Source organism: Schistocerca americana, chromosome 1, assembly GCF_021461395.2.
Source record: "Schistocerca americana isolate TAMUIC-IGC-003095 chromosome 1, iqSchAmer2.1, whole genome shotgun sequence".
NCBI classification, from domain to species: Eukaryota; Metazoa; Arthropoda; class Insecta; order Orthoptera; family Acrididae; genus Schistocerca; species Schistocerca americana.
The window spans coordinates 50551718-50576704 of NC_060119.1; the positions used below are offsets into that span (position 1 = coordinate 50551718).

Sequence of the window (24987 nt, forward strand, 5' to 3'; positions counted from 1 at the left end):
AAAGGGTTTATCCAACCACAATCATACTGTCTCTCTACCATTCCACTCCTGAACAGCGCATGGCAAAAACGAACATCTAAACCTTTCTGTTGGAGCTCTGATTTCTCTTATTTTATTTTGATGATCATTCCTACCTATGTAGATTGGTCTCAACAAAATATTTTCGCTTTCAGAAGAGAAAGTTGGTGATTGAAAATTCATAAATAGATCTCGCCGCAATGAAAAACGTCTTTGTTTTAATGACTTCCATCCCAACTCGCATATCATATCTGCTATACTCTCTCCCCTATTACGTGATAATACAAAACGAGCTGCCCTTTTTTGCACCCTTTCGATGTCCTCTGTCAATCCCACCTGGTAAGGCTCCCACACCCCGCAGCAATATTCTAACACCGTACCTCTGCACAATATCCATAACATTATCTTGTGTGGATGCTCAAATGTCTATGTGGCACTGCTATTCTGTTTGGACTAAAGCATTCCTTTCCGTTCTTTCTCTTACATTAGCATAAAAACAAAATTTCTAGTCATCAGTAACAATACAGGTTAGAAATGGCCAGTGGTATTCACCCACTAATCAAGAACAAGCAAGAGGGTAATGTACATACGGCCAACCACTGATTTATATGGTTTGGCATGTGGTACCCGTATGATTTATTGTTGAACCTTCTCCTTTGTATTCAAATGCTGCACAGTGACGGAATGGTCATACTTCATCACATCTTCTGGTTCTTGAGTTCAATGATGTGCATCATCGTGGATTAATGCATCCAGATGATCTTCATCAAATGCTGAAGGTCTTTCTGAAAATGGAGGGTCAATAATGTCAAAACAATCATCCTTTAAATTAGAAAATCTTTCCTTGCCATGCTCTGTCCTATGGCATTATCCCCATACATGGTGAAAACTTTACCATTGAAACCACATATTCATAAACTCCACTGTTCTCATTTTGCCGACTTAGCCATTTTAAATTAAAATGTAGCAGTGCTTTGTGTCAACATAATATTTATAGAATGACAATTTACCTAAAAGAATGTGTCCACATTAAGTGAGAACAAGGTAATGTACTTCGTAAAAATGGTGGAAAAGACAACTGTATCCTTTGATCCCTAGGCATATGAACTTGTCTTTGATCACATGTAATGCCCCCAACAACACAAAACACAATGATGGGAAAGGCTGACTTAAAGCATAAATTGTGTGCTCACTCTTACATTATTGGTATCGGCTGCATAAGTAACAATAACACAGTGCACAGTGTTCACTTAAGACGTCTCTCTGTTTTTGCTCCCAACATTTAATGTTCTAATGATGTACCAACATCATAATGCATTGATGGTGGGTGGTTTAAATAAAAAATATGTACAAATGAAATGAGTTTCGTGACAAGGCTGAAGATATATCGGTACATAGGACACTGCATAGAACTGTATGGAACATTGTAGATGTAACTGTAGATGTGCTCCAAGGAAGTGTGTGGGGCCCTTGATATTGATGTTTTATATTAATGACATCACAGACATTCTTCTTCTTTTTGTTTTTCTGTTTGGGGTATCTAATGACCACATACTAATTTCAATGCTTCCTCCTTTGTTCTTCTTCCAGGTTTCCTTCGTCTTCACTATCTATCCTTTTTTCTTCCTCAGACCATTCTGACCCTGTCTTCCTCTTCTTCTTCCTGCCTTGGAATGCTTCCATTTGCAACACTTTCTTCTTGAAATCCTATCATTCTGCTGGGTCTTTTTCTTGTATTTCTTTCCAAATCTTTCCTAACTACTTGAATCTGTCCTGTTGTTGACATCTTGTCCCAAAGATGTTTAGCAATCTGCTCATGGATTTCCTAGCAGCCTGAGGATTTTTCAAATGATTCTTAATTCTAGGACTTCAAGTTTGTATAACTCATAATTCAACATTAAACATTCACTTGCATAGAGACATTCTGGTTTTACTACTGTGCTATAGTGCTGTATTTTCAAATTTTTAGACACACACACCTTGTTGTAAATGTTCATGTTTATATCATATGCTTTCTCCATTTTACATACTATTTTGTCTACAGCTAATATTTTTGAAGCCATTGCCTTGAATCTTTCCTCCCAAATATTTAAATTTATAAACCCTCTTTATCAGTTCATTACCTGTTACTAGGATATCTGGGTCATTTTTTTATGTTCGCCCTAAAACATTTTTCCTACAGAAACTTTTAAAGCTGCTTTGTTAGGTATTCCTTCTAAGAGGTTGATATGTATTTCTGAATTTGTTATATTTTTATAAAGAATGGCATAATCATTTGCAAATACTAGACACTGAATTTCAGTATCTCTTTTTCCTGAAGTCTCCAGTCTCATTGTGACAGCTTATGTTCTTTGCCTTTTGTTTCAATTATCTTACTATTTCCTCTAAGATGCAGTTGAGGTGGCGTGGAAACATGTTGTCACCCTGCATTTCACCTGTTATTTTGAGTGCCTTAGGTGTTTCACACCAAAACTTTATTTATGCTTCAGTGTGTGGGTGTTTCACGAATAAGGTTTGCTAGTTTAGTGTAATGCCAAGTTTTTGAGTCACTTTACCCACTGTTTACCTGTCAATCAAATGCTTTTCTAAAACCTGTAAATGTTAAAACTATGTCTTAAAATTCGTATGGACTAAAAGTTGAAATTCTGTTCTGAGCCAGATTTGATCTTTCTAAATCCACTCTGATATTCTCCCAAATGGCTGTCAAGTGTTACTTCTACCTTGTTTAGTAATATTGTTAAAAATATAATACAGCCCACTGGCAACAGATACATACCTGTGCAATTATTTAGATAATGCCTATGACTTTTTTGTGCACAGGATGGATAGGAGCCACTTTCCAGTCTTCTGGAATCTTTTCAGTTTCCCATATTTCTTCAGCCATAATCTGAAGGTTAGTTGTCATTTCTGCTTGACACCAGTTATGGTTGACATGATTTTATTTCTTCTCCACTGGCTTTGTTGTTTTTCAGGGTTTTTGTTTGTTTGTTTGCTGTAGGTGGTAGATCTGCTTCCATGTTTTCATCAAATATCTGGAAATTCTAGCTAACACTTCAGTTATCTACAGTTCAAGAATTGATCAAAGTACTTTCTCAGTAATTTACATGTGTGGTTATTGCTTAGACCTATTTTACCATTTTCGTCTCTGATGTAAATACATTGGAGCATGATATCACTTTTTGAATAAAACCATGACTGTATGTATGAGAGCATTTTTTCTGCTGTAGTACACAGTGATTCTTTTTTATCACTAATTACGATACTCGTGTCATCTGCAAATAGTAGAATTTTGGCTGGGCTATCTGGAGCCTGTATGTCATTGATATAAACTAGAAATAACAATGGGCCCAGAATGCTGCCCTGAGAAACAACTATTTAAATTTGTTTTGGTTCAGATATGGGTTTAAAATTGTGAAGATTCTTGGATGACCTCAGCTCAACAACTTGTGATCTGTTTTGCAGATAGGATTCAAACCAATTTTTAACGGTACCCCTGATGCATATTGCTTCAAGTTTCCCTAGTAATATTACATTGTTCACAGTATTGAAGGCTTTGGCTAAATCTAGATTAATTCCAACAACCTGTTTATTTGACTCAAAATTTCTTACTATTGCTGTGCAATATGGCTGTTTCTGTACTGTGCCATGTTGACTGTTATTTATTAGTTTATGTTTTTCTAGATATTTTGTAACCCTGATTTTCATAAATTCCTCAAGTATTTTGGAGAAGTATGGGAGAAGAGATATAGGTTGGTAATTTTCTATTTTATGTCTGTCACCATTTTTGTGTAGAGGTATCACTTTAGAGATTTTATTTTATCCGGAAATATCTCTTCACTAAGGGACAAGTTTGCTATGTGCACTATAGGTTCGACAACACGTGGAGCAATTTTTTAATTATTGATACAGGTACATCATCCAAACCAGAGGACAATTTGGATTTCAAGCATTTAATGACTTTTAGAACTTAATGCTCGTCTGATGGGATTGCCATCATGCTGGTATTTACCATTGGAGACATCACTGTTAATTGTTGCTTAAAGTAAGGGGAATATTAACAAAATAATTGTTTACATTGTTTGCCATGGCGTTTTTTCTATGGGGATACTTTCATTATTTTTAAGATGGATTTCCTGTTCTTTAGTTTGACCCAAATTTTTTTTCTTTTTTTTTTACCTCATCATGCTGGACTTGTTACTAGCCTGCCTTATTAATCTATCATTACTTAATAATTTTGCTTTTGATATTACTTTGCGGTAAGTCTGTTTGTATGTTCTCACATACTCAACAAACTGCTGATCATGACATGTTTTTAACTTTAAACTTAGTAATATCATGGTTTCACTTGATGTTTTAATTCCGGATGTATTCCAGGTCCCTTTGGATCCAGATGATCTGTAACTCAAAAGCTTTTTTGGGAAGCACATTTCAAAGTATGCCATAAAAGTGGAAGCAAATGTATTGTAAGCATCATTTGTGTTTGTTTGTGCCAAGACCTCTGGCCAAACTGCATTTTTAACATTATTTTTGAACTGATTACAATTTTCAGTAGAGAAAAATCGTTTGTACTCCTTTTTATTTTCCCCTCCTTGGGAGTTGCAGTGAGATTAAAGGTTAGTGCATTATGATCTGATAATCCTATATTCACATTTGTAACTGCAACTTCATGTGTGACCACATTTGAGAGGATGTTATTTATTAGGCTTTCACTGGAATCTGTTGTTCTAGTGGGAGCTGATACGTGGGGAAACAAGTTGAAGCTTTTAGTATGTCTAAAAACGAGTATTTTACTGAACTCTGGACCAATTGATTAATATTAAAGTCACCACAAAGAATTATGGCAGAGTTCTCATTTGAGAAAAATGTCTAGCATTTCTTCCAAATTCTTAAGAGAGACTTCAGTATCTCCAGATGGTGATCTGCGAATTGCTGCAACAATTACTTTCTTTTCTATGATTAATGGTTTAGCCTCATATCTTATCTTAAATTTAAGCTTGGGATTTAGATAAATGCATACACCACCACCTTTGACATTTTGCCTATAGTACTGACTGGCAAGTTTATAATTTGTGTGACCAAAAGGACTTAAACTATATCTGTACATTGTATAAGGCTCAGTCACAACTTCTGTGCATGTCTATGACAGGTGGTGTGGGCAGCCTATCAAGTTAGGCTGTGGTCTCCTGATCTCACATTTTGTGCTCGCTTACTCAGTTGTGCAGGACTCTGACACTTGTCTCACTCCTCTGTCAACACAGCTTCCCTTTCATGTCGTTTGTCCCCTAACACTGCAGTCAGGTGTCATGTGGTGTAATTATTTAATACAATGATGTATTATATTCTGTACCTTATCTTCTATACTTCTTCTCAAACTCTGTTATAATTACTTTAAAATTCAAAATTGATGCCTTTGACGCATCACATTTAAATAAATAACTTACTATGTCACTTTTGACTTAACAAATTATTTATTCCCTTCATCATCACACTCGTGAACTACACTAAAAGATCACCTTCACTCAGTATAAAAGAGACACTCACAATAATTTTGAAGGTTCCTCTTCTGTGTCTCACAACATACATCAGTTGTTGAAATAACTCCATCGGCAGCCTATTGCTTTACAGGACAGTGTGGTGACCCCACAGAATACTTATTTTAACACATGTAGTTTGGCACCCAAAGCTGCTGCGATAGCTGTACAGTGCTGAAGGTGCATATTGTCCCCTGATGTAAGTCACCACACACAAAATAGAAATCACACTAATGAACAATATCTGTACGTTTATGTTTGACATGTTTTCTATTGCTCTTTTCATAATGTGTACACAAAACTTCTTTCAAAATGGCATTCATTGATAAGAAGTCATTGATATGTGCATCTCTCCTCTGGAGTGGTACGTACAAGCACAGTCTGTGAAGATGGTGCCCAGTGAACACAGTCCAAAGTTTTTTAAAAAATTTTTTTCCTATATGCCATGAATGTGGATTTCTTTTTGTAACTATGGCTTCTGAGATTGGTTATAGCCTCAGTACATCATTGTCCATGATAAAATACGCAAATTTACCCTCAATTGCAGCCATAATTTAAGAGAATGTCCCTAAAGTGAACATAAAGTGCTTGAAAGATGTTTTCCTCTCTGTGTGTACAATAGTATCCAGTGCAGAACCACAGCGGCTGCGGACACCCAAGCCTGGAACCAGTACTGGGGCTGAGGACATACGTGCAGTGAAGTCACCTGGTGAGTAAGAGTAAATTTACACGTAATTGCAGCCTTAACTAAAGCAGTACATAAAGTACTTAAAAGACGTTTTACTCTCTGTGTGTACAATAGTAGGCAGTGCAGAACAGCAGCAGCTACGGTCACCAGAGGCTGGACCCAGTACTGCAGGTGCAGCGAAGTCACCTGGTGAGTAAGAGTAAGAGCCCACTGTGGCAGGCTTACATTCCTGCTCTGTACACTAGAGAATCAAATGTATCTGGACACCTATTAGTGGACATTAAGATTTTGTGTTCTCCTTTGAGGACTTGAACTCTTCTGGGGACACTTTGACATTTCGAAATCTCTGTTGGTGGATGCCAGCCCATTCTTCCTTGCTAGCTGATACCAGACAAGGTAGAAATATTGGACGCAGGGTATGGAGTGAAAATGCCATTTATGACTAATCCCTAAGACGATCCATCGCTTTCAGGTTGGAACATCGGCAGGCAAGCCTTCTTCAGGAATGCCACTGGTTATAAGCCTTTGCCTAACAATGCTGATCCATGAGAGGTGCAAGTGTTGAGCTGATCAAATCGGTCGTTGTCTGTGAACTGTTCCTCTGCTGTGTATAGTACACAATACTGTCAAATATGTACTTACCCTTCTGCATTTATCATATCCTGAATAACAATAAGGGGAGAACAAGTTAAAGAGGAGAAATTGCATATTGTTACACTGCCTGCTCTGCACTGCATTGTTGGCAGTAGAGGTAATGGCGGATAATGTTCACTGAGTAGTCACTCTATTCAAATTCTTCCGTCAGATACCCACGGAGTATAGCACTGTTTGTCACTCCAAATCTCGTTTCCACTCATCCACTCAACAGCAGTCATGGGTTTTTATGCTACAGTCAGTGTGACTTTATGTTGAACAGAAATGTTGTTTCCAGAAGCTGCTCAGCCACTGTAACCAGTTTTTCTAACTCCCTGTACACAGCCATTTCCTTAGCGGGCTCCTAGCTGCACTTCAAAACTGAAGAGTGACTGCAGCAGCTAACTGCAAGCTGGTTTTTACTATTTCCTACCACAATGATAGAAGCACTTGTCCATCAGCATACTCTGTGTGCCTGGACTTAATGTAGCATTGGTTGTTCCTTCACATTTACACTTAACTGTCACATCGCTGACAGCTGACTTGGGCAAGTTTGGAAGGGCTAAAATTCATCCCTGTGTTAATTATTCAGGTGTAATGCAAAGAAAAGTCCATGTTCAGTGTACTCAGATCCCTGACTGATGAATTCTGCTTACAAAACAGTATTACCTGCCACTTCCTATAATATATATGACGGCAGTATCTGTTGCCGAAAGAACAATTGCCATGGATAACCATGCAGCTTTGCTAGAAATGAAATGATGATTAAATGGATGGAGCGTCTGCCATGTAAGCAGGAGATCCCGGGTTCGAGTCCCGGTCGGGCCACACATTTTCAACATTTCCCCAATGAAGTACATCACCGCCTGTTTGCAGCTAGGGTGTCCATTTAATTATCATTTCACTTCCTATAATAGTAGCTCCACCTCTCATTGAATTAAAATGCTCAGTTGCCCGTTACATAAGGGTGCCCAGGTATTTTGATTGGATAGTGGGTCTATAGTTCTTATCTATGTGATTTCTGCAACCCCTTAGTCAGTCCACCATACACAATTTAATTAGAATCCAGAAATCACAATATATTTTATTATATTTATGTTTTTGAATATTGAGGACTTTGATTTGGGGCGAGTATTTACTGACTTACAGAAATACAAAGTTTACCTATATAGCTGTGGAAATATGTGTGCTGAGAATTACAGGGAGGGAAAAGGAAACAGAAAAATGGACAGGGAACAGGCAGGAGTAGGAGACGTAGTGGGGAGGTAGTGGAGATGAGTGGTAAATGTAGTGATGGAGTGAGTGACAGATAGGATAAGACAATTACATGCTCCTATCCTAGAGAGGTGAGTGGGGGGAACATTGAGGTGACAGTCTGGTGAGAGGCATTGAGTGGATATCAGGCTACATGGACTACAAGCTGCAATGCCTGTAGCTTGAGACCAGAATACCAGGAGAAGCCAGGGAAGAGGCTTAATCAAACAGTGGGACTCCAATGAATGAATGAATGATGTGAGTAGAAGAAACTGAGGATGATTTGTATTTCAAAACTGAACATTTTTGTACAACCTATTAGGGTAGTAACTTAAATGGAAATATTGGGGTGTGAATCTAGTTTACAAATGGTCATAGCTGATGCGTTCAGCACTACCATAAATAATTTGATACTAACATTTTCAGGGGCTCCCTTAACCTTTCTGTGGTCAATCAGACATAAAGGTCCTGCCAAAATGTTTGTTTCAGAATCTGCACAACCATAGGAATGTTCCATTTCATTGTGTACTGTAATCTGTTGTTCAGTTTATGTACAATTAAAACCCAGAAGCTGACAGGTGATGCTAGAATGTGTTTTTTTTTCTTTGTTGGTACAGAAGTGAGTACAGTATGTTTTGTAGCAGGAGCTTCCTATCTTTGGCTTAATTGTGGATGGCAAAGACAGTGTAAATATTATTTATCTTTGTTACATTATTTGCTAGGTATATACTATTTGACATGTATCTTCACTGATAACCCATTCTTGAAGAAAACTGATGTCTGTGTCTTGTAACTACAATTAATGCATGTCTTTATTAATGAAAATCATATAAAAATCGTGACTGTAGTTGGAAATCTACCACCACAAATGTACAGATACTGTTCTTTTGATGTACTGTTTTTCTTCTTTCTCGTGAGATAGTGTACTGGAGACATTTGTTTTCTTTTCCTTATTTTGTCTTGAATGTCTCAATAGTTTCTTGGAATTAATTGTTTACAATTATTTATGGAGCTGTCTTTTGAATTACGGGGAGGGTGGTTATGAAGAATACAGTCAGCAGAAATAAGATTTCTATGATCTACTTTATAACATATGAAAGCTGATCACCTCTGAAATGAAGGTGCTGGGAGTGTATAGTAGAGTGAAAACAACTGAAGCATGTGGGATGAATGTGTCAATGCTTTTGGAGAGAATGGCTGATAATACAGTATCACTTCCTGTTCACTAGATTTCTCTCTGGTGCCAGTACCTTTGTTCATAAAATATTTCCCATCAAGACTTTCACTACAGTTTGATCCCAGACCAATCTGTTCATCTTTCTGCCTCACCTCTCTACAGGGAGTCCAGCAGGGAGCTGCCTTGCCCCATCTGCCACCCACACTCGTGGTCATATGTCCCACCTAATGTGGATGATCCATGCACAAGGAGAGAGATGTGCTCAGGTAGCCATGAACATTAGAACTTCATTGGAACACAGAAGGCACATGATAATGTTGGGCAAGTGAAACAGCTTCCTAGTGCAAGCAACATAAAAATACTCCTGATATGCTGTAAGGTTGTCACTAATATGAGCTAAATTGAGCACTGCAAGTTGCACTGATGATGTCCTAGATTCCAATGTTGCTGTGCTCAGAGGAAAAGTGTTGACTGTAACAGCAGCCAAAAGTATGAACTGTCATCCCCATGGAGGAGATGGCAGTGGCATCCATGAGGCACACACCTGGAAGAAAAATACAGAAATTGGGCCAAGACATCAGTAAGGAGGGATGATGATGTGGAATGGTGCAGGTAGAAAGATACCAGGATGAAAGAAAGAAGTGGCACAAGGCATTTTAACACGGAGCAAAACCATTCAAACACTATGCAGAAGCACTTGAACACAGAGATGAAGGCTACCTAATGGATCACAAGACACTGGTAAAAAGCTTCCAGAGACAAAAAAGGAATTATAAAAGCACTAGAAGAGAGATGTTCCTGAGTGGACAAGAGGAAGAGTGTTTCATTGTGGCACAGATGGTACATGCCAACATGAAGCAAATGAAACAACTTTCTGATGAAGGCAAGGAAGAGAATGCCCTGATGCATGAAAAGATTGCCACTAATATGAAAACTATTCTTGAAGCTTCCATTTGAGCACCCTGTCTGTAACAACTGACAAACACTGCTGTAGGTTGCACTGGCAATGCCAATATTGTGGGCCGCATTCTTATTAATATAGTCATGCATTCCAAAGTAGATAGTTGATGTCGAGTCTGGAACTTGGGTTGGCTAGTGAGCCACTGCACATTCCCCTACAAAGGCTATGTAGTGGAGAAATACTGTTAAGTTGTCCAGTGTTGCATGGCTCCAGGGTGGAAACCGTGCAGTGTCTGTCATTGGCAAGATCCGCTGCACTGAGGGTGGGTTTCAGTTTCAAGCCTGTTAAGATGCCAGCAACTGACATACCTCTGTTTTGTGGCATAAGGCAGAATTGTAAAGCACCAGCCAGATGCTACTCCACCCACTTCCACCTCATTCCTATTATGTCTCCTAATCCATCCTGTTCCCATATGCATCAGATTTTCTTTCTGTCTCACCTCTACAAAAAATCCACCTGAGAAATAATCTGCCTCACCTGCCACTCGTTCTCCTCACTACTTGTACCCATCTGTAAGTAAAGAAAGGAGTGTTACATTGAATGTGTTTGATGTGGCATTATTACTGCACAAACAGCAAAAATGTGGTAAGTGATAAACATTTTTGCTATTACTTTCTGTGGGGTATCTGTGAGAGAAATTCATCATAATTTGAAATTGTTGGTGAAGTTTTCTGCAAAACACCAAGTGCTCTCATTGCCAAATACTGGATGAATATAATGTCGGTACATGAATGCAATTAGTGAAGGTGCATAAACAAGCTTACACACAGTTCCTAAATGTTAAACGTGACACTGTGTTAACTGTGTAACATAAGATTGTATGTTTTATTAAGCAGATTTTAAAATTTGATCAATAATTATGTGAAATGATGACAATAAACATTTATTTGTCCCTGCCAGTCTTCAGATAGCAAGCGTGCAACCGGAATAAAGTTCTGGCTTTCTGGAACTCGGTAATATTGATGGTTGTTTATAATTGAGTAGATTAGATGCTCAATTATACACTGATCCGTACTTTTTCTAAAAGATATAAACAATTGATTCTGTTCTTTATCAGGTCGTGTTGAAACACACTTTGTTTATCACTAGTTTGTTTTACTTGTGCAGATAAAGTATTTTTTATATTAACACGCAAATTCTTTTTTTGTCAATCAGGCCCTGCTAAGGAGGAAGGCACGCGTCCCATCGCTCAGGTGAGTGAAAGTAGTGGATGCACGTATGAGACTGGCAGAGCAAGTGTGATTTTCACCAGTAGCATATAAAGTTTGGTTCTGTGGCATGTAATGAACCCCACACTGCTTCCTGTCCTCCTCCCAGGGTGAGGACATATTTCATCAGCTCAGGGCTTTGAACCGTTAAAATACTTCCTCCTATTCTGAGCTACTCTGCACACTACCAACTTGCTTAATCAAATAAACTCCTTTATTAATATCCTATTCATCTCCATTTCAGTCTCATTGCATCTCCCATGGCAGTCTGTTTCCTGACATCACAAACTTTGCAACTTCTTTAGCACTGTTAACTGAAATGCTATCTCAAGTCTAAATTACTTGCTAAATGAACCAAAAAATATCTCAAAGACCACTCATATACTGGCTCTTAATTTAAAACAAGTAACTCTCTTTAATTATTAATGTCAAGTCATATGTCATTGGTTAGTGTACAGAATCTTACTGACAGCTCGACTTCATCTTCGTTCTCCTGATGTAATGGCAGTTGTCATGATGCTGACAGTTCTAGGGGGAAGGCACATTGCTGAACAAGAATGAGACGGCAAGGAATAAACCCATGGACTGGTTGTTTGTGTTGCCATCATCATTTGTGAAAGTGGCATGGCTGGACCATGTAAAATTTGGGGATTTGTGTGGATGCTGATAACCACGCCATTGAGTGCCCCCTAACCAGGTATCATCATCATCATGATAGAATAAAACACTGAAATCATCATGAACTGTGAAGAACGATAAACTAATTATCGTTATCCCACCCTCCAGATATGCTGCATCAATCTCCACTAGATTTTGTGTGTTGTGGTTGGCAGGTGTTACTAGAGGAGGCCAAAATGCATGCGTTTTAACTCACGCAGGTTGACGTGAGGTCTGGAACAGGACAAGGAAATTAGAATTTAGAAAAACTGACTTAGCTGGTGGAATACTTAACTTTAATCCATTAATGATGAACGTCTGTCTTGATGGTACATGATTCACAATATCAATAGTAACTGATATGGGCCCCTTGCTAGGTCGTAGCAAATGAGGTAGCTGAAGGCTATGCTAAACTATCGTCTCGGCAAATGAGAGCGTATTTTGTCAGTGAACCATCACTACAAAGACGGTTGTACAGCTGGGGCGAGTGCTAGGAAGTCTCTCTAGACCTGCCGTGTGGTGGCGCTCGGTCTGCAATCACTGATAGTGGCGACACGCGGGTCCGATGTATACTACCGGACCGCGGCCGATTTAAAGGCTACCACCTAGCAAGTGTGGTGTCTGGTGGTGACACCACATTATGCACAACAGAGAAGGGTATAAAAGTTTAAAGCCATCATTTGAATTAAAAAAAAAAAATAATCACTTTGTGGTGGTGACCATTGTTCATCGGTACTATAGGCATTGTGAGATGTACACCTTTACCAAAGCGATGTGTTACACCATAGTTGATACTCATTAAACATGACAATAAATATTCCTTAAAATCGACACTTATCACTTACTGTTGTCTAAAATGCTTACTGATTGCAGTTGGGAACTGAGATTTCTCCATTTTTGAGCAAATATCACAAACACAAATGACAGGTACTCGCAATTGCAAACACATTTCAAAGTACCTTTCTAGAATGATATCAGACTCATTCTCCTTCATACATTCATGGCCTATCCAACTTCCTAAACTCTTCTGAAAATACTTTCCTGCTTGTGAAATAACTACCAAGTAAACTACTTTGAGAGGTATACTTGTCATAGTGTTTGTTATGTTTGACACGTGTTGATTAGTAATTCAATAAAACTACCTTAGTGTACTTAAGCACATGCATCACAAATTGTGCAGTGTGATTTCAAAGTAACTGTTTAGTTACTTTTGTCGTTAGGGATTTGCTTTCAGTAACATTAATATAGGTCTCTGGTATATTAAACAGAATTTAATGATCATTCTTGTGATCTTTCAGATCTTGCATTGACTTACTTGCCAGCTCCCATGACCATGGCAAACAGTCCTTTATCCAGTAAGTGGTTTTTTTTTCATACATCTTGTTGTTTAGGACCAATATGTGGCACAAATCTTAAAGGTCGGGAATGTGTCAGATAAAATAAAATGTTTAAGAAACCAAAAAAGAGGAGCCATAAGTTTATGTAAATGCAGTCAAGAATGTAACACAGGAATGGCCGCTGAGGTGCCACCTCTCCATTTCTTCCCTCCTCCTCCTCTTTCCTAATCATGACATTATTCCAATGGAATATTAGTGGCCTTCAATCCAAAAAGATGACTTGCGGCTGCTCTTGGAATCGCAGCCTCTGCTAGTTCTCTGCCTGCAGGAAACAAAATTGCATCCTCCTGACTGATTTGAGCTTTTGTATTTCTTCCCAGTCTGCTTTGACTCCCTCTCTCCAAAGATGGCATTCCATATCGTAGGAGGAGAGAGGGGAGTCATGCTGCTCATATGGAAGGACGTTCAAAGTCAACCTTTCTCCCTGACTACCCAGCTTGAAGCTATTCCTGTCCGCGTTTTACATTCCTCTCCTGAACTTTTCCATATGTACTGTTTACATCCCTCAGTCATTCGGTGTCGTGGACACTCTTCATCCAGCTTACTGGCCAACTCCCTCACCCCTTTCTGCTGCTCGTTGACTGTAATGCACACCATTCTCTTTGGAAATCTCCCAGAACCTGACAGAGAGGTGCCCTCTAGGCTGAACTTCTCAGTCACCTTAACCTCATTTGCCTTATCGTGGGAGTACCCATCTTCCTTTTATACTACATGCACTCCTACCCATATCTGGAAATCTCCTGCACTGCCCAATTTGCCCATCATCTCATCACTGTCTCTAGTACGTACTCGAGCAACCATTTACCATTTGCTATCCATTTTCTGACTCCTACGCCACATATATGCACACCCAAATGGCAACTTTCTAGGGATGACTCGAGATTTACTGTTCCCTGGCACCCTTTGAGTAGCATAATTTCTCCAGTTGTGATGGCCAGGTAGAGTATCTTACAAATGCCATCATTACCACCACACAATATTCCATTCTCGCCCTTCATCTTTACTGTGCCATGTCCCAGTGCCTTGATTGACTGAGCTGTGTTGTGACTCAACTCACATGCAGAGATGTGTTCTCCATGTTTTTAACCATCATTCTATGATGGCAAACTGCATTCATTATGAACAGTTGCATGCACAGTGTCATTGCACCCTTCAGGATAGCAAAAATCTAGCTAGATTTCCTTAACTAGTTCTTCTAACAGTTCCACTACCTCATCTGTTGTATGGGCCCTGCAGGACCAAGATCCATTGGGCTGCTATTCTGCGGAGATTTCAAGCTCCACCCACTATCATTCTGCCTTCCTCCACCAGAAACAAGTGGAGGAGGCTTGGGTAGTACCCTTATTTTGGCAGATTATCGAGTGCTACAAGCTGCCTTTAGTATGAGGGGGCGAGAACTTGCTCTCACTTCCTATCGATCCTCCAACACAGTGCTGGACGATGTTTGCATTCAGATGTTGCTAAACCTTTCTTTTGTGGGCAAGCACTTGCTCTTTCTTATGTACAACTGCATCTGGGCAGAGGGCGCCGTTTGCCAGATGCCAGCATAAAGACACTGTCATTCCCATACCCATACCCAAGCCCAGTACGGAAAAATACCTTCCTTCTAGGTACTGCCCCATTTCTCCCACAAGCTGTGTTTGCAAACTGATGAAACATGTAATTCATGCCTGGCTGGTATAGTGACTAGAGTGTGGCAATTCACTGACCACTGTACTGTGCAGATTTTGATCAGGCCGTCCTGCAGCTGACCATCTCATCACTTTGTCAACGTGTGTCGCGAATGGTTTTCTGTGGATATATCAGACACTGCCAGTGTTTTTAAATTTGCAGAAAGCCTGAAACACCTTCTGAAGGATGGGTATTCTTGATCTCTCTACATGTGGCACTTCTGAGGCCACATGCCCCATGTCCTTCAGGTATTTTTAAAGTATTTATTTTTCAAGGAATGTTGGTACTGCCTTGTCAGACACCTTTACCAGGAAGTTGGTGTGCCTCAGGGTACTGTTTTGAGTGTGACCCTCTTTGCTATTGCCTTTAACCTTATTATGTCCTGTCTCCTGCAGGTCATCTCCAGCAATCTACTGTTGCTCACCTCTACCCTGTTAACCTCCCACACCTTGTCCCAGCCTCCTCCTTACCCCCACGTGATTGCCTGTTTACTCATGTGCAACTGCTCGCAGCCTGGCTTCAGCTGCCAGAGAGTGTGATCACGTGTGTGAGAGTTGCATTTGCGTGAGTATGTGAGTGTATGTTATCTATATATAACAGAGGCCTTGTTCACTGAGAGCTCACTTTCTTACAGTTTTTTTTTTTTTTTTTTTTTTTTTTTTTTTTTTTTTTTGTCGTGCCTGTGTGCCTTCCATGGTATTGTTAAATTCATTTCTGAAAATTGCGATGGCTTGGGGCATTGAGGTGCTGAGGTAGGGGTCAGTGTACACTCATCAGCAAACAAACAATTGTGCCTTATTAGACAAAAGCCAGGAAAGATCAGACCATTTGGCAATAGTGCCGTAAAAACCAGACCAGGGATTGATCTTGGGGAGATGAGTGTCATTGGTGTGGTAAATGTGAGGTGTCTGATACTCAGTATTCATGTATGCCCCATATGCTAGTGATCGCTTACTTAACTGCATAGGTTATGGACCTGACTCTCAGAAGGTTCAAATCACTGACATAAGCACACTCTTAGCCTTAGTATATTTATTGGCATTCAGATTCTAAGTGCTCACTGTCTACCATTCAAGCAACTAAGAATGGAAGACCAGTTTTACAAACAAGTTTTTTGTATTCCACTGCCACTCATATTCTTCATTTTGCAGCTTGAAAATATATCTCTGCATGTTTTGGAATAAAGGTTAAGGCCTCAAAATTACCTGCTCTTCCCAAATCCATTCTCCATGGTGAAATGATAGAAGCATTGCACAGTAACCTGAAGGTGCAGAGTTCAAAGCTACACATTTCCATTTTTTAATTGTTTTTGAAAATTCACTAGAAAGAGAGAGATTTTTTTTGACATTTATGCAAATAATGGTATTGTGTGTCTGAGTAATGAAATAGCTGCTCTTGTTGTGTATGGGCTTCACTCTGTTTCAGATACATTTATTAAACTACCTGTAGCTAAAGTCATGAAAGTTATAATGTTTTATGATAGAGAAAATAACCAACAACAAAAGCAACATTTGAAGAGCTCTTCTTAAAAGACAGAATGAAACATGATACCTTGAACAGTTCATGATAAGAAATGTTACACACTACTACAACCACACTTAATACTTACCATCCTTAAATGTTTAAAGCAGTGGTTAAAATTTCCCAGAGTACTTTGACAAAGTGTGAACAAATAATGATGTACTTTTGCACCTACATACAGCCATTAAAGCTCTAATGAATGGGCAGGCAGCATTATCAAATTAGTTATCAACATTACTGGGTCAGCTACTTGTCAGAGAATATTAACTATAATCTATTAAATCTATTATGAACTACCAGAAAAAAGAATGCCAACAATTAAAAGCTTCCAGATGCATTTGAACTCGGATGCTGGCATCTTAAGTACTCACTTATGTGCCTTTACTGATGTAGATGTAGAATGGGTGCCAAGTTTGATATAATTATTTGAACACAAACCAGACCTCATGGCAAAGAATAGAAACAGTAAAACTAATGATTCACAGTATCATCCAGTTGCAGGCCTAGGTAAGCCAAGTGTTGCAACAAAACATTTGATCATATTCCATCAGATCTCATCTGTCACATGTGCCAAACTATAACTTCACTTTCCATTACAGTGCTTGTGTATAGTCCAGCACAATATCAACATTGTGAAGTGCGCTTCCACAAACATTTCTACAGCAAAAAGAGATCAAATTTCTTCACGGGGTTTACAATACTATTCAGGTTTTCATCACACAATGTTTGTCTTGTATGGGAGTCCTAGTGTACTGCATATCGTGCTTGAAAACGGGAACAGGGAGAAGGGGAAGATAAGGAAGATGATGGCGAGGTGAGTTGCAGTCTTGTGTTAGACCATCATAGCAACAATAGTTGTGGGCACAGATCAGTGGAAGATGTCATGGAAGGCCTTAGAACATCACTGAGACCCTAATTACAAGTAACAGACATAAGAAATAAATGAATACACCTTTGGTAGTCGTTACCCATGCCCTGGCTCCAACTCAAACCATTAATGTTTGCTTGACTGTGATATTCCTGTGGTGCTGCTTGTGAGTGGATGACTGTAACTGAGGTATTGTCAGAGGTGTTAGTCATCAGAAATGGCATATTAGTCCAATGCTGATTTCTCTCTTGTCATGCTGATAAATGGCAAAAATGTTTAAGGAAATTTTGTTCAAATATGTGGCCTGTCCTCAGTGTAAGCTGTGCAAGGTTAAGCAAACGTCTGCAGTATGCAGATGATTTGGCTTTCCATCCATGCTTGTCACATATCTGGCAGAGTCGTGAATTTCTATGTACCCTGTGTTGACATGACAAATATTAAGGGGTAGTAACGTGCATTTTTAAAGCTATGCAAATTCACCCCAAGGGTGACTATGGGAGTGGAAGTTGCCTGAGTATTGGGAACTTTGGATAAAATATCAACCTGTGTGATTGATGAATCTTTGGAATGTCAGAAGTCTACCCCTACTGTAAACAGAATTTTAAAGAATTTTGTTGAAGGAGGCACTATCAGCAGACCCCCCTGCGGGTCCGGGGATTAGAATAGGCCCGCGGTATTCCTGCCTGTCGTAAGAGGCGACTAAAAGGAGTCCATCCCCCTCACGGGGGTAGTTCGCGCCTGCGTCCGGAGACGGACGGTTCCACGACCTATCATCGTGGTCCTTTTGGTTTTTTCACTTCTCGTTTCTTCCTTCCTTTTGTTGGTTCCTTTCTTTGCTCTTCTCCACCTCACTGTCTTCCTTACTCTTTCCCTTGCCTTCTCCTTGCCTTCTCATTGCCTTTTTCTCCTTGCCTTCTCATTGCCTTTTTCTCCTTGCCTTCTCATTGCCTTCTTCTCCTTGCCTTCTTATTGCCTTCTTGCCCTTGCTTTCTCATGGCCTTCTTCTCCTTGCCTTCTCTGGTATCCGCCTCGGCGTTTGAGACAGTCTGTCCTCTTTCTCCCTCTCTCTCTTCTTTTTCCTCTTCTTCCTTCCTCCCTGTGCGTGCCTGAAGGCCGACCCACGCGTTCGCACACGTAGCCGGTGACGGGGTAACGCGTAAGTCCCCGCCCTGGGTAGACATGTAAGGCACGCGCGTACCCCCTGGTAAAGGCCAGGCCCGGGGAGGGGTGATTGCCTGAGCTGATACCTTCTGACCATGCCGATTGGTCCCTCCGTCTGTTTCTCGGGAGGTGTGACCTGAGGTGTAAACATTCACCTAAGGCGGGAGTGCCCTCTGAGAGGGTCCCCACAAGGAAGGAGCGCGCCATCGGAGACGCTGGCAATCATGGGGGATTCCTCCGCAATGGATTCTACTCCATCGCTTTTGACTTCGACCCACAAACGGAAACGTGACCAGCCAACAGTGTCAAAAGTACTACCGCCTGCCCCACAGTTCCTAGTAGTTTCTCGAACTGAGGACGGAAAGGATTTTTCCTCTGCCAACCCTTTCGTTATTCAGAAGGGCGTAGATAACATAGCCGGATCTGTCAAATCCTGTACCAGGTTGCGTAACGGCACCTTATTACTAGAAACTGAGAATGCCTTTCAGGCACAAAAACTGCTTCGGGCCACCCTCCTGTACACGTTCCCTGTCCGGGTGGAGGCCCACCGAACTTTGAATTCGTCTCGTGGTGTGGTCTATACTGGCTCCCTCGACAGATTGACTGACGAGGAGCTTCAATCATTCCTCGCTGAGCAGGGCGTGACGGCTGTCCATAGGGTCATGAAAAAGGTCAACAATGACCTTGTACCGACCCGGACAATTTTCTTGACCTTCGATAGTGTTAAGCTGCCATCGCGCATCAAGGCGGGCTACGAGGTTATTTCTGTTCGCCCCTATATCCCGACACCTACGCGCTGCTACCAGTGTCAGCGTTTCAATCACACTCGACAGTCTTGTTCCAATGCGGCTAAATGTGTCACCTGTGGCAGGGAGGCCCATGAGGGTGACTGTCCACCTCCGTCTCCTCGTTGTGTGAACTGTCAGGGTGACCATGCAGCATCCTCCCGCGACTGTCCTGTCTATAAGGAAGAACGCTGTATCCAGGAAATTCGGGTCAAAGAGAAAGTGTCCACCTCGGCTGCTCGCAAGCTATTGGCTACTAGGAAGCCCACGCTGCTCCCAGCGGGGAAATACAGTACTGTCCTCGCCTCTCCTCGGACTACCCGGGAGGTAGCAACCCAGACATGCGATCTGACCTTCAGCACCACGGTCGTCCGTTCGGCCAGTGCTAAGATCGCGCGGTCGACGTCTCCTCTTCCTCCCATCACCCCACAGACACGAGCACCTTCTTCAGCTTCTGCTAAGACGAAGACACCGAAGTCAGATGCACGGGCCTTCAAGAAGGAACCATCCCGTGCAGACTTCCTCCGTACCTCGACCTCACAGCCTTCGACCGGTACTTCCACTACACGTCCTTCCAAAAAGGCGCATAGGAAGCACAGTTCTCCTTCCCCGCCACGGCGCATTTCTTCTCTTGCGCCACCCAGCGGCTGCCGCCCCAGGCCGTCATCCGTTTCGCCTGGCCGCACCGCTGGTCGCCGTACATCTGGCCGTTCACTGGCGGAGGAAGCTCCCCCTCCCGGCCATCCTCCCGAGATGGCCGATGACCCTATAGACCCAATGGACGATGACTGTCCGCCTACTGATAGCGGCGGCAGTGCTCGCTCGAAGCCAGGCCCTAAGCGGCCTTCGAGGTGACCACTTCTCTCATCTTCCTTTTCTTACGATGGCACTTATTCACTGGAATATTCGCAGCATTCGCTCCAACCGAGAGGACTTGAAGTTGCTGCTCCGTTTGCACCGTCCGCTCGTCGTAGCCCTCCAGGAAACGAAGCTACGCCCATGAGATCAAATTGCCTTGGCACACTACACCTCTGTGCGTTTTGACCTACCCCCTGTGGTAGGTATCCTAGCTCATGGAGGGGTTATGTTGCTGGTCCGGGATGATATTTACTACGATCCCATCACGTTGCACACCGGCCTGCAGGCAGTTGCCATCCGCATTACTCTCCCCACTTTTACGTTTTCCTTTTGTACCGTTTACACTCCATCGTCATCTGCCGTTACCAGGGCAGACGTGATGCAACTTATTGCTCAGCTACCTGCACCATGTTTGTTAACTGGAGACTTCAATGCCCACCATCCCCTTTGGGGCTCTCCAGCATCCTGCCCGAGGGGCTCCTTGTTAGCAGACCTTTTCAACCAGCTCGATCTTGTCTGCCTCAATACTGGCGCCCCTACTTTTCTTTCGGACACATCTGAAACCTATTCCCATTTAGACCTCTCTATATGTACTCCCCAACTTGCACGCCGGTTTGAGTGGTATGCACTTTCTGATACATATTCGAGTGACCACTTCCCGTGTGTTATCCATCTCCTGCAGCATACCCCCTCTCCGTGCTTCTCTAATTGGACCATCTCCAAGGCAGACTGGGGGCTCTTCTCTTCCAGGGCGACCTTTCAGGATCAAACCTTTACAAGCTGCGATCGTCAGGTCGCACACCTCACGGAAGTCATTCTCGCTGCTGCTGAATATTCCATCCCTCACCCTACTTCTTCTCCACGTCGCGGACCGGTCCCCTGGTGGACCGCAGCATGTAGAGACGCTTTGCGTGCCCGTCGACGTGCTTTACGCACTTTTAAACGCCACCCTACAGTGGCGAATTGTATCAATTATAAACGATTACGTGCTCAGTGTCGTCGTATTATCAAAGAAAGCAAGAAAGCCAGCTGGGCTGCTTTCACAAGCACCTTCAACAGTTTTACTCCTTCTTCTGTTGTCTGGGGTAGCCTGCGCCGGCTATCTGGCACTAAGGTCCACTCACCAGTTTCTGGCTTGAAGGTCGCGAATGACGTCCTTGTGGCCCCTGAGGCTGTCTCCAATGCCTTCGGCCGCTTTTTCGCAGAGGTTTCGAGCTCCGCTCATTACCACCCTGCCTTCCTCCCCCGCAAACAGGCAGAGGAGGCTAGGCCACTTAACTTCCGCTCCTCGAATTGTGAAAGTTATAATGCCCCATTCACCATGCGGGAACTCGAAAACGCACTTGGCCGATCACGGTCCTCTGCTCCAGGGCCAGATTCTATTCATATTCAGATGCTGAAGAACCTTTCTCCTGCGGGTAAAGGTTTTCTTCTTCGTACATACAATCGCATCTGGATTGAGGGACATGTTCCCGCATGCTGGCGCGAGTCTATTGTTGTCCCGATTCCTAAGCCAGGGAAGGACAAGCACTTGCCTTCCAGTTATCGACCCATCTCGCTTACCAGCTGTGTCTGTAAAGTGATGGAGCGAATGGTTAACTCTAGATTGGTTTGGCTGCTCGAGTCTCGACGCCTACTTACCAATGTACAATGTGGATTTCGTAGGCGCCGCTCTGCTGTTGACCATCTGGTTACCTTGTCGACCTTCATTATGAATAACTTCTTGCGGAAGCGCCCGACCGCGGCTGTGTTCTTTGATTTGGAGAAGGCTTACGACACCTGTTGGAAGGCGGGCATCCTCCGCACCATGCATACATGGGGCCTTCGCGGTCGCCTCCCTCTTTTTATTCGTTCCTTTTTAATGGATCGACAGTTCAGGGTACGTGTGGGTTCTGTCCTGTCTGACACCTTTCGCCAGGAGAATGGGGTGCCACAGGGCTCAGTTTTGAGCGTCGCTCTCTTCGCCATCGCGATCAATCCAATAATGGATTGCCTCCCAGCTGATGTATCAGGCTCCCTTTTCGTGGACGATTTTACCATCTATTGCAGCGCGCAGTGTACACGTGTCCTGGAGCGCTGTCTTCAGCGTTCTCTTGACCGTCTTTACTCCTGGAGTGTCGCCAATGGCTTCCGTTTTTCTGCCGAGAAGACGGTCTGTATTAACTTCTGGCGATACAAAGAGTTTCTCCCACCGTCCTTAAGACTCGGTCCCGTTGCTCTCCCAATCGTGGAGACAACCAAATTTTTAGGCCTTACATTTGACAGGAAACTTAGCTGGTCTCCACATGTGTCATATTTGGCTGCCCGTTGTACCCGTTCTTTAAATGTCCTCCGTGTTCTCAGTGGTCTGTCGTGGGGAGCGGATCGAACCGTCCTACTTCGTCTATATCGGTCGATCGTCCGCTCCAAGCTGGATTATGGGAGCTTTGTATACTCCTCTGCACGGCCATCCATCTTACGCCGCCTCAACTCCATACAACATCGGGGTTTACGACTTGCGATCGGAGCATTTTATACAAGTCCCGTAGAGAGTCTTCATGCTGACGCTGGCGAATTGCCACTCACTTACCGGCGCGATATACTGCTTTGTCGGTATGCCTGTCGGCTACTGTCAATGCCCGACCATCCGTCTTATCGTTCCTTTTTTGACGACTCTCTTGACCGTCAATACGGGTTGTATGTCTCTGCCCTGCTACCCCCTGGCGTTCGCTTTCGTCGCCTCCTTCAACACCTTACTTTTTCCCTCCCTGCAACCTTTCGAGTGGGCGAGAGCCGCACGCCACCTTGGCTCCAGGCTCAGGTCCGCGTTCACCTTGACCTCAGCTCGCTCCCAAAAGAGGTCACTCCCAGTTCGGTCTACCACTCCCGTTTTTTGGAACTTTGTTCGAAGTTCATCGACATGACTTTCATTTATACAGATGGCTCTAAGACCAATGACGGGGTCGGGTGTTCCTTTATTGTCGAGGCACAAAGTTTCAAATACCGGCTCCATGGCCATTGTTCGGTCTTCACAGCTGAGCTCTTTGCCCTCTACCAGGCTGTTCTTTACATCTGCCGCCACCGACATTCTGCTTATGTCATCTGCTCAGATTCCCTGAGCGCCATCCAGAGCCTCAGTGATCCGTACCCGGTTCACCCCTTCGTACACCGGATCCAACGCTCTCTTCAGCAGCTGGCGGACGTCGGTTCTCCAGTTAGCTTTATGTGGGTTCCTGGCCATGTCGGTATCCCTGGGAACGAAGCTGCAGATGCCGCGGCCAAGGCTGCGGTCCTCCAGCCTCGGACAGCTTCTTGTTGTGTCCCTTCGTCCGATTTTAGCAGGGTGATTTGTCGGCGCGTTGTGTCGCTGTGGCATGCCGATTGGGCTGCACTTACCGACAACAAGCTTCGGGCCTTAAAACCTCTTCCCGTGGCTTGGACGTCCTCCTCACGCCCTTCTCGGCGGGAGGAGGTCGTTTTAGCCCGGTTAAGAATTGGACACTGCCGGTTCATCCATCGCCATCTGCTGACGGCTGCACCGGCGCCGTTCTGCCCATGTGGGCACTTGCTGACGGTTAGACACATTTTAATGTCCTGTCCAGATCTTAACACACTGCGCCTCGATCTTAACCTGCCAAATACTTTCGATGCCATTTTAGCGGATGACCCACGAGCAGCTGCTCGTGTTCTTCGTTTTATCAATTTGACAAACCTCGCTAAGGACATTTGATGATGCTGTTTTTTAATCCTATGCCTGTCAGTCTGTCTTTTATCGTGTTTTCCCTTTTAGTTGTTGTGGTCAACTTGTGCCTCGCGGTGCATTCTTAGAGTAGTCAGGGCGCTAATGACCATTGAAGTTGTGCGCCCTAAAACCACAAAAAAAAAAAAAAAAAACTATCAGCAGAATTCCTGGCTCAAGACACTGAGCACACAGCAGGATAACACATAGCTTGCCTGTAAGAGCCAACTAATCCCTCCCCTAGATACGAAGCAGTTGTAGTGAGTGACCAACTTCCCAGTTCCAATGATGCAGTTAGTTGAGGGCAAGGAAAGCTGTACTGCACGCACAATGATCCACTATAAAACAGGAACTCAGTGAGGAAATGTCACACTGGCTGGCAGCCACAGAGCAACATCTGAATGCAATGTGAAAAAATGTATTTTTTCACAGATAAGTTGTCTTACCAAGACCAAACAGTAGTTTAGCAGCCGCGAGGGTCCAGACATAAAGGCAAATAAGTGGTGACAACAGGTAGTACTAGCCGATTGTCGGTTTCCCCGCCGGGGGCGTCGGTTTCCCCGCCGGGGGCGTCGGTTTCCCCGCCGGGGGCGTCGGTTTCCCCGCCGGGGGCGTCGGTTTCCCCGCCGGGGGCGTCGGTTTCCCCGCCGGGGGCGTCGGTTTCCCCGCCGGGGGCGTCGGTTTCCCCGCCGGGGGCGTCGGTTTCCCCGCCGGGGGCGTCGGTTTCCCCGCCGGGGGCGTCGGTTTCCCCGCCTCAGTAGCAGTCCGTATGCCCACATTTTTAAGAAAGTGGTGCTGCATTTAGTGTGAATGCAATATTGTGGAGGGGAATTCATGCTACAGGAGGAATATTCACTTGTGTATAGGTCTGCTCATTCAAC

At 43.1% G+C, this 24987-nt stretch overlaps 1 protein-coding gene across 1 annotated transcript in view; it reads right to left on the bottom strand.

Moving 5' to 3' along the window:
- Window positions 1-24987, bottom strand: part of LOC124596497 (extensin-like) — a 75672-nt gene that overhangs the window by 28824 nt on the left and 21861 nt on the right. Inside the window, exon 3 of the mRNA XM_047135694.1 lies at window positions 24671-24859. Within this exon, the coding sequence (XP_046991650.1) occupies window positions 24671-24859 (189 nt within the window). The remainder of the gene's footprint in view (window positions 1-24670; window positions 24860-24987) is intronic.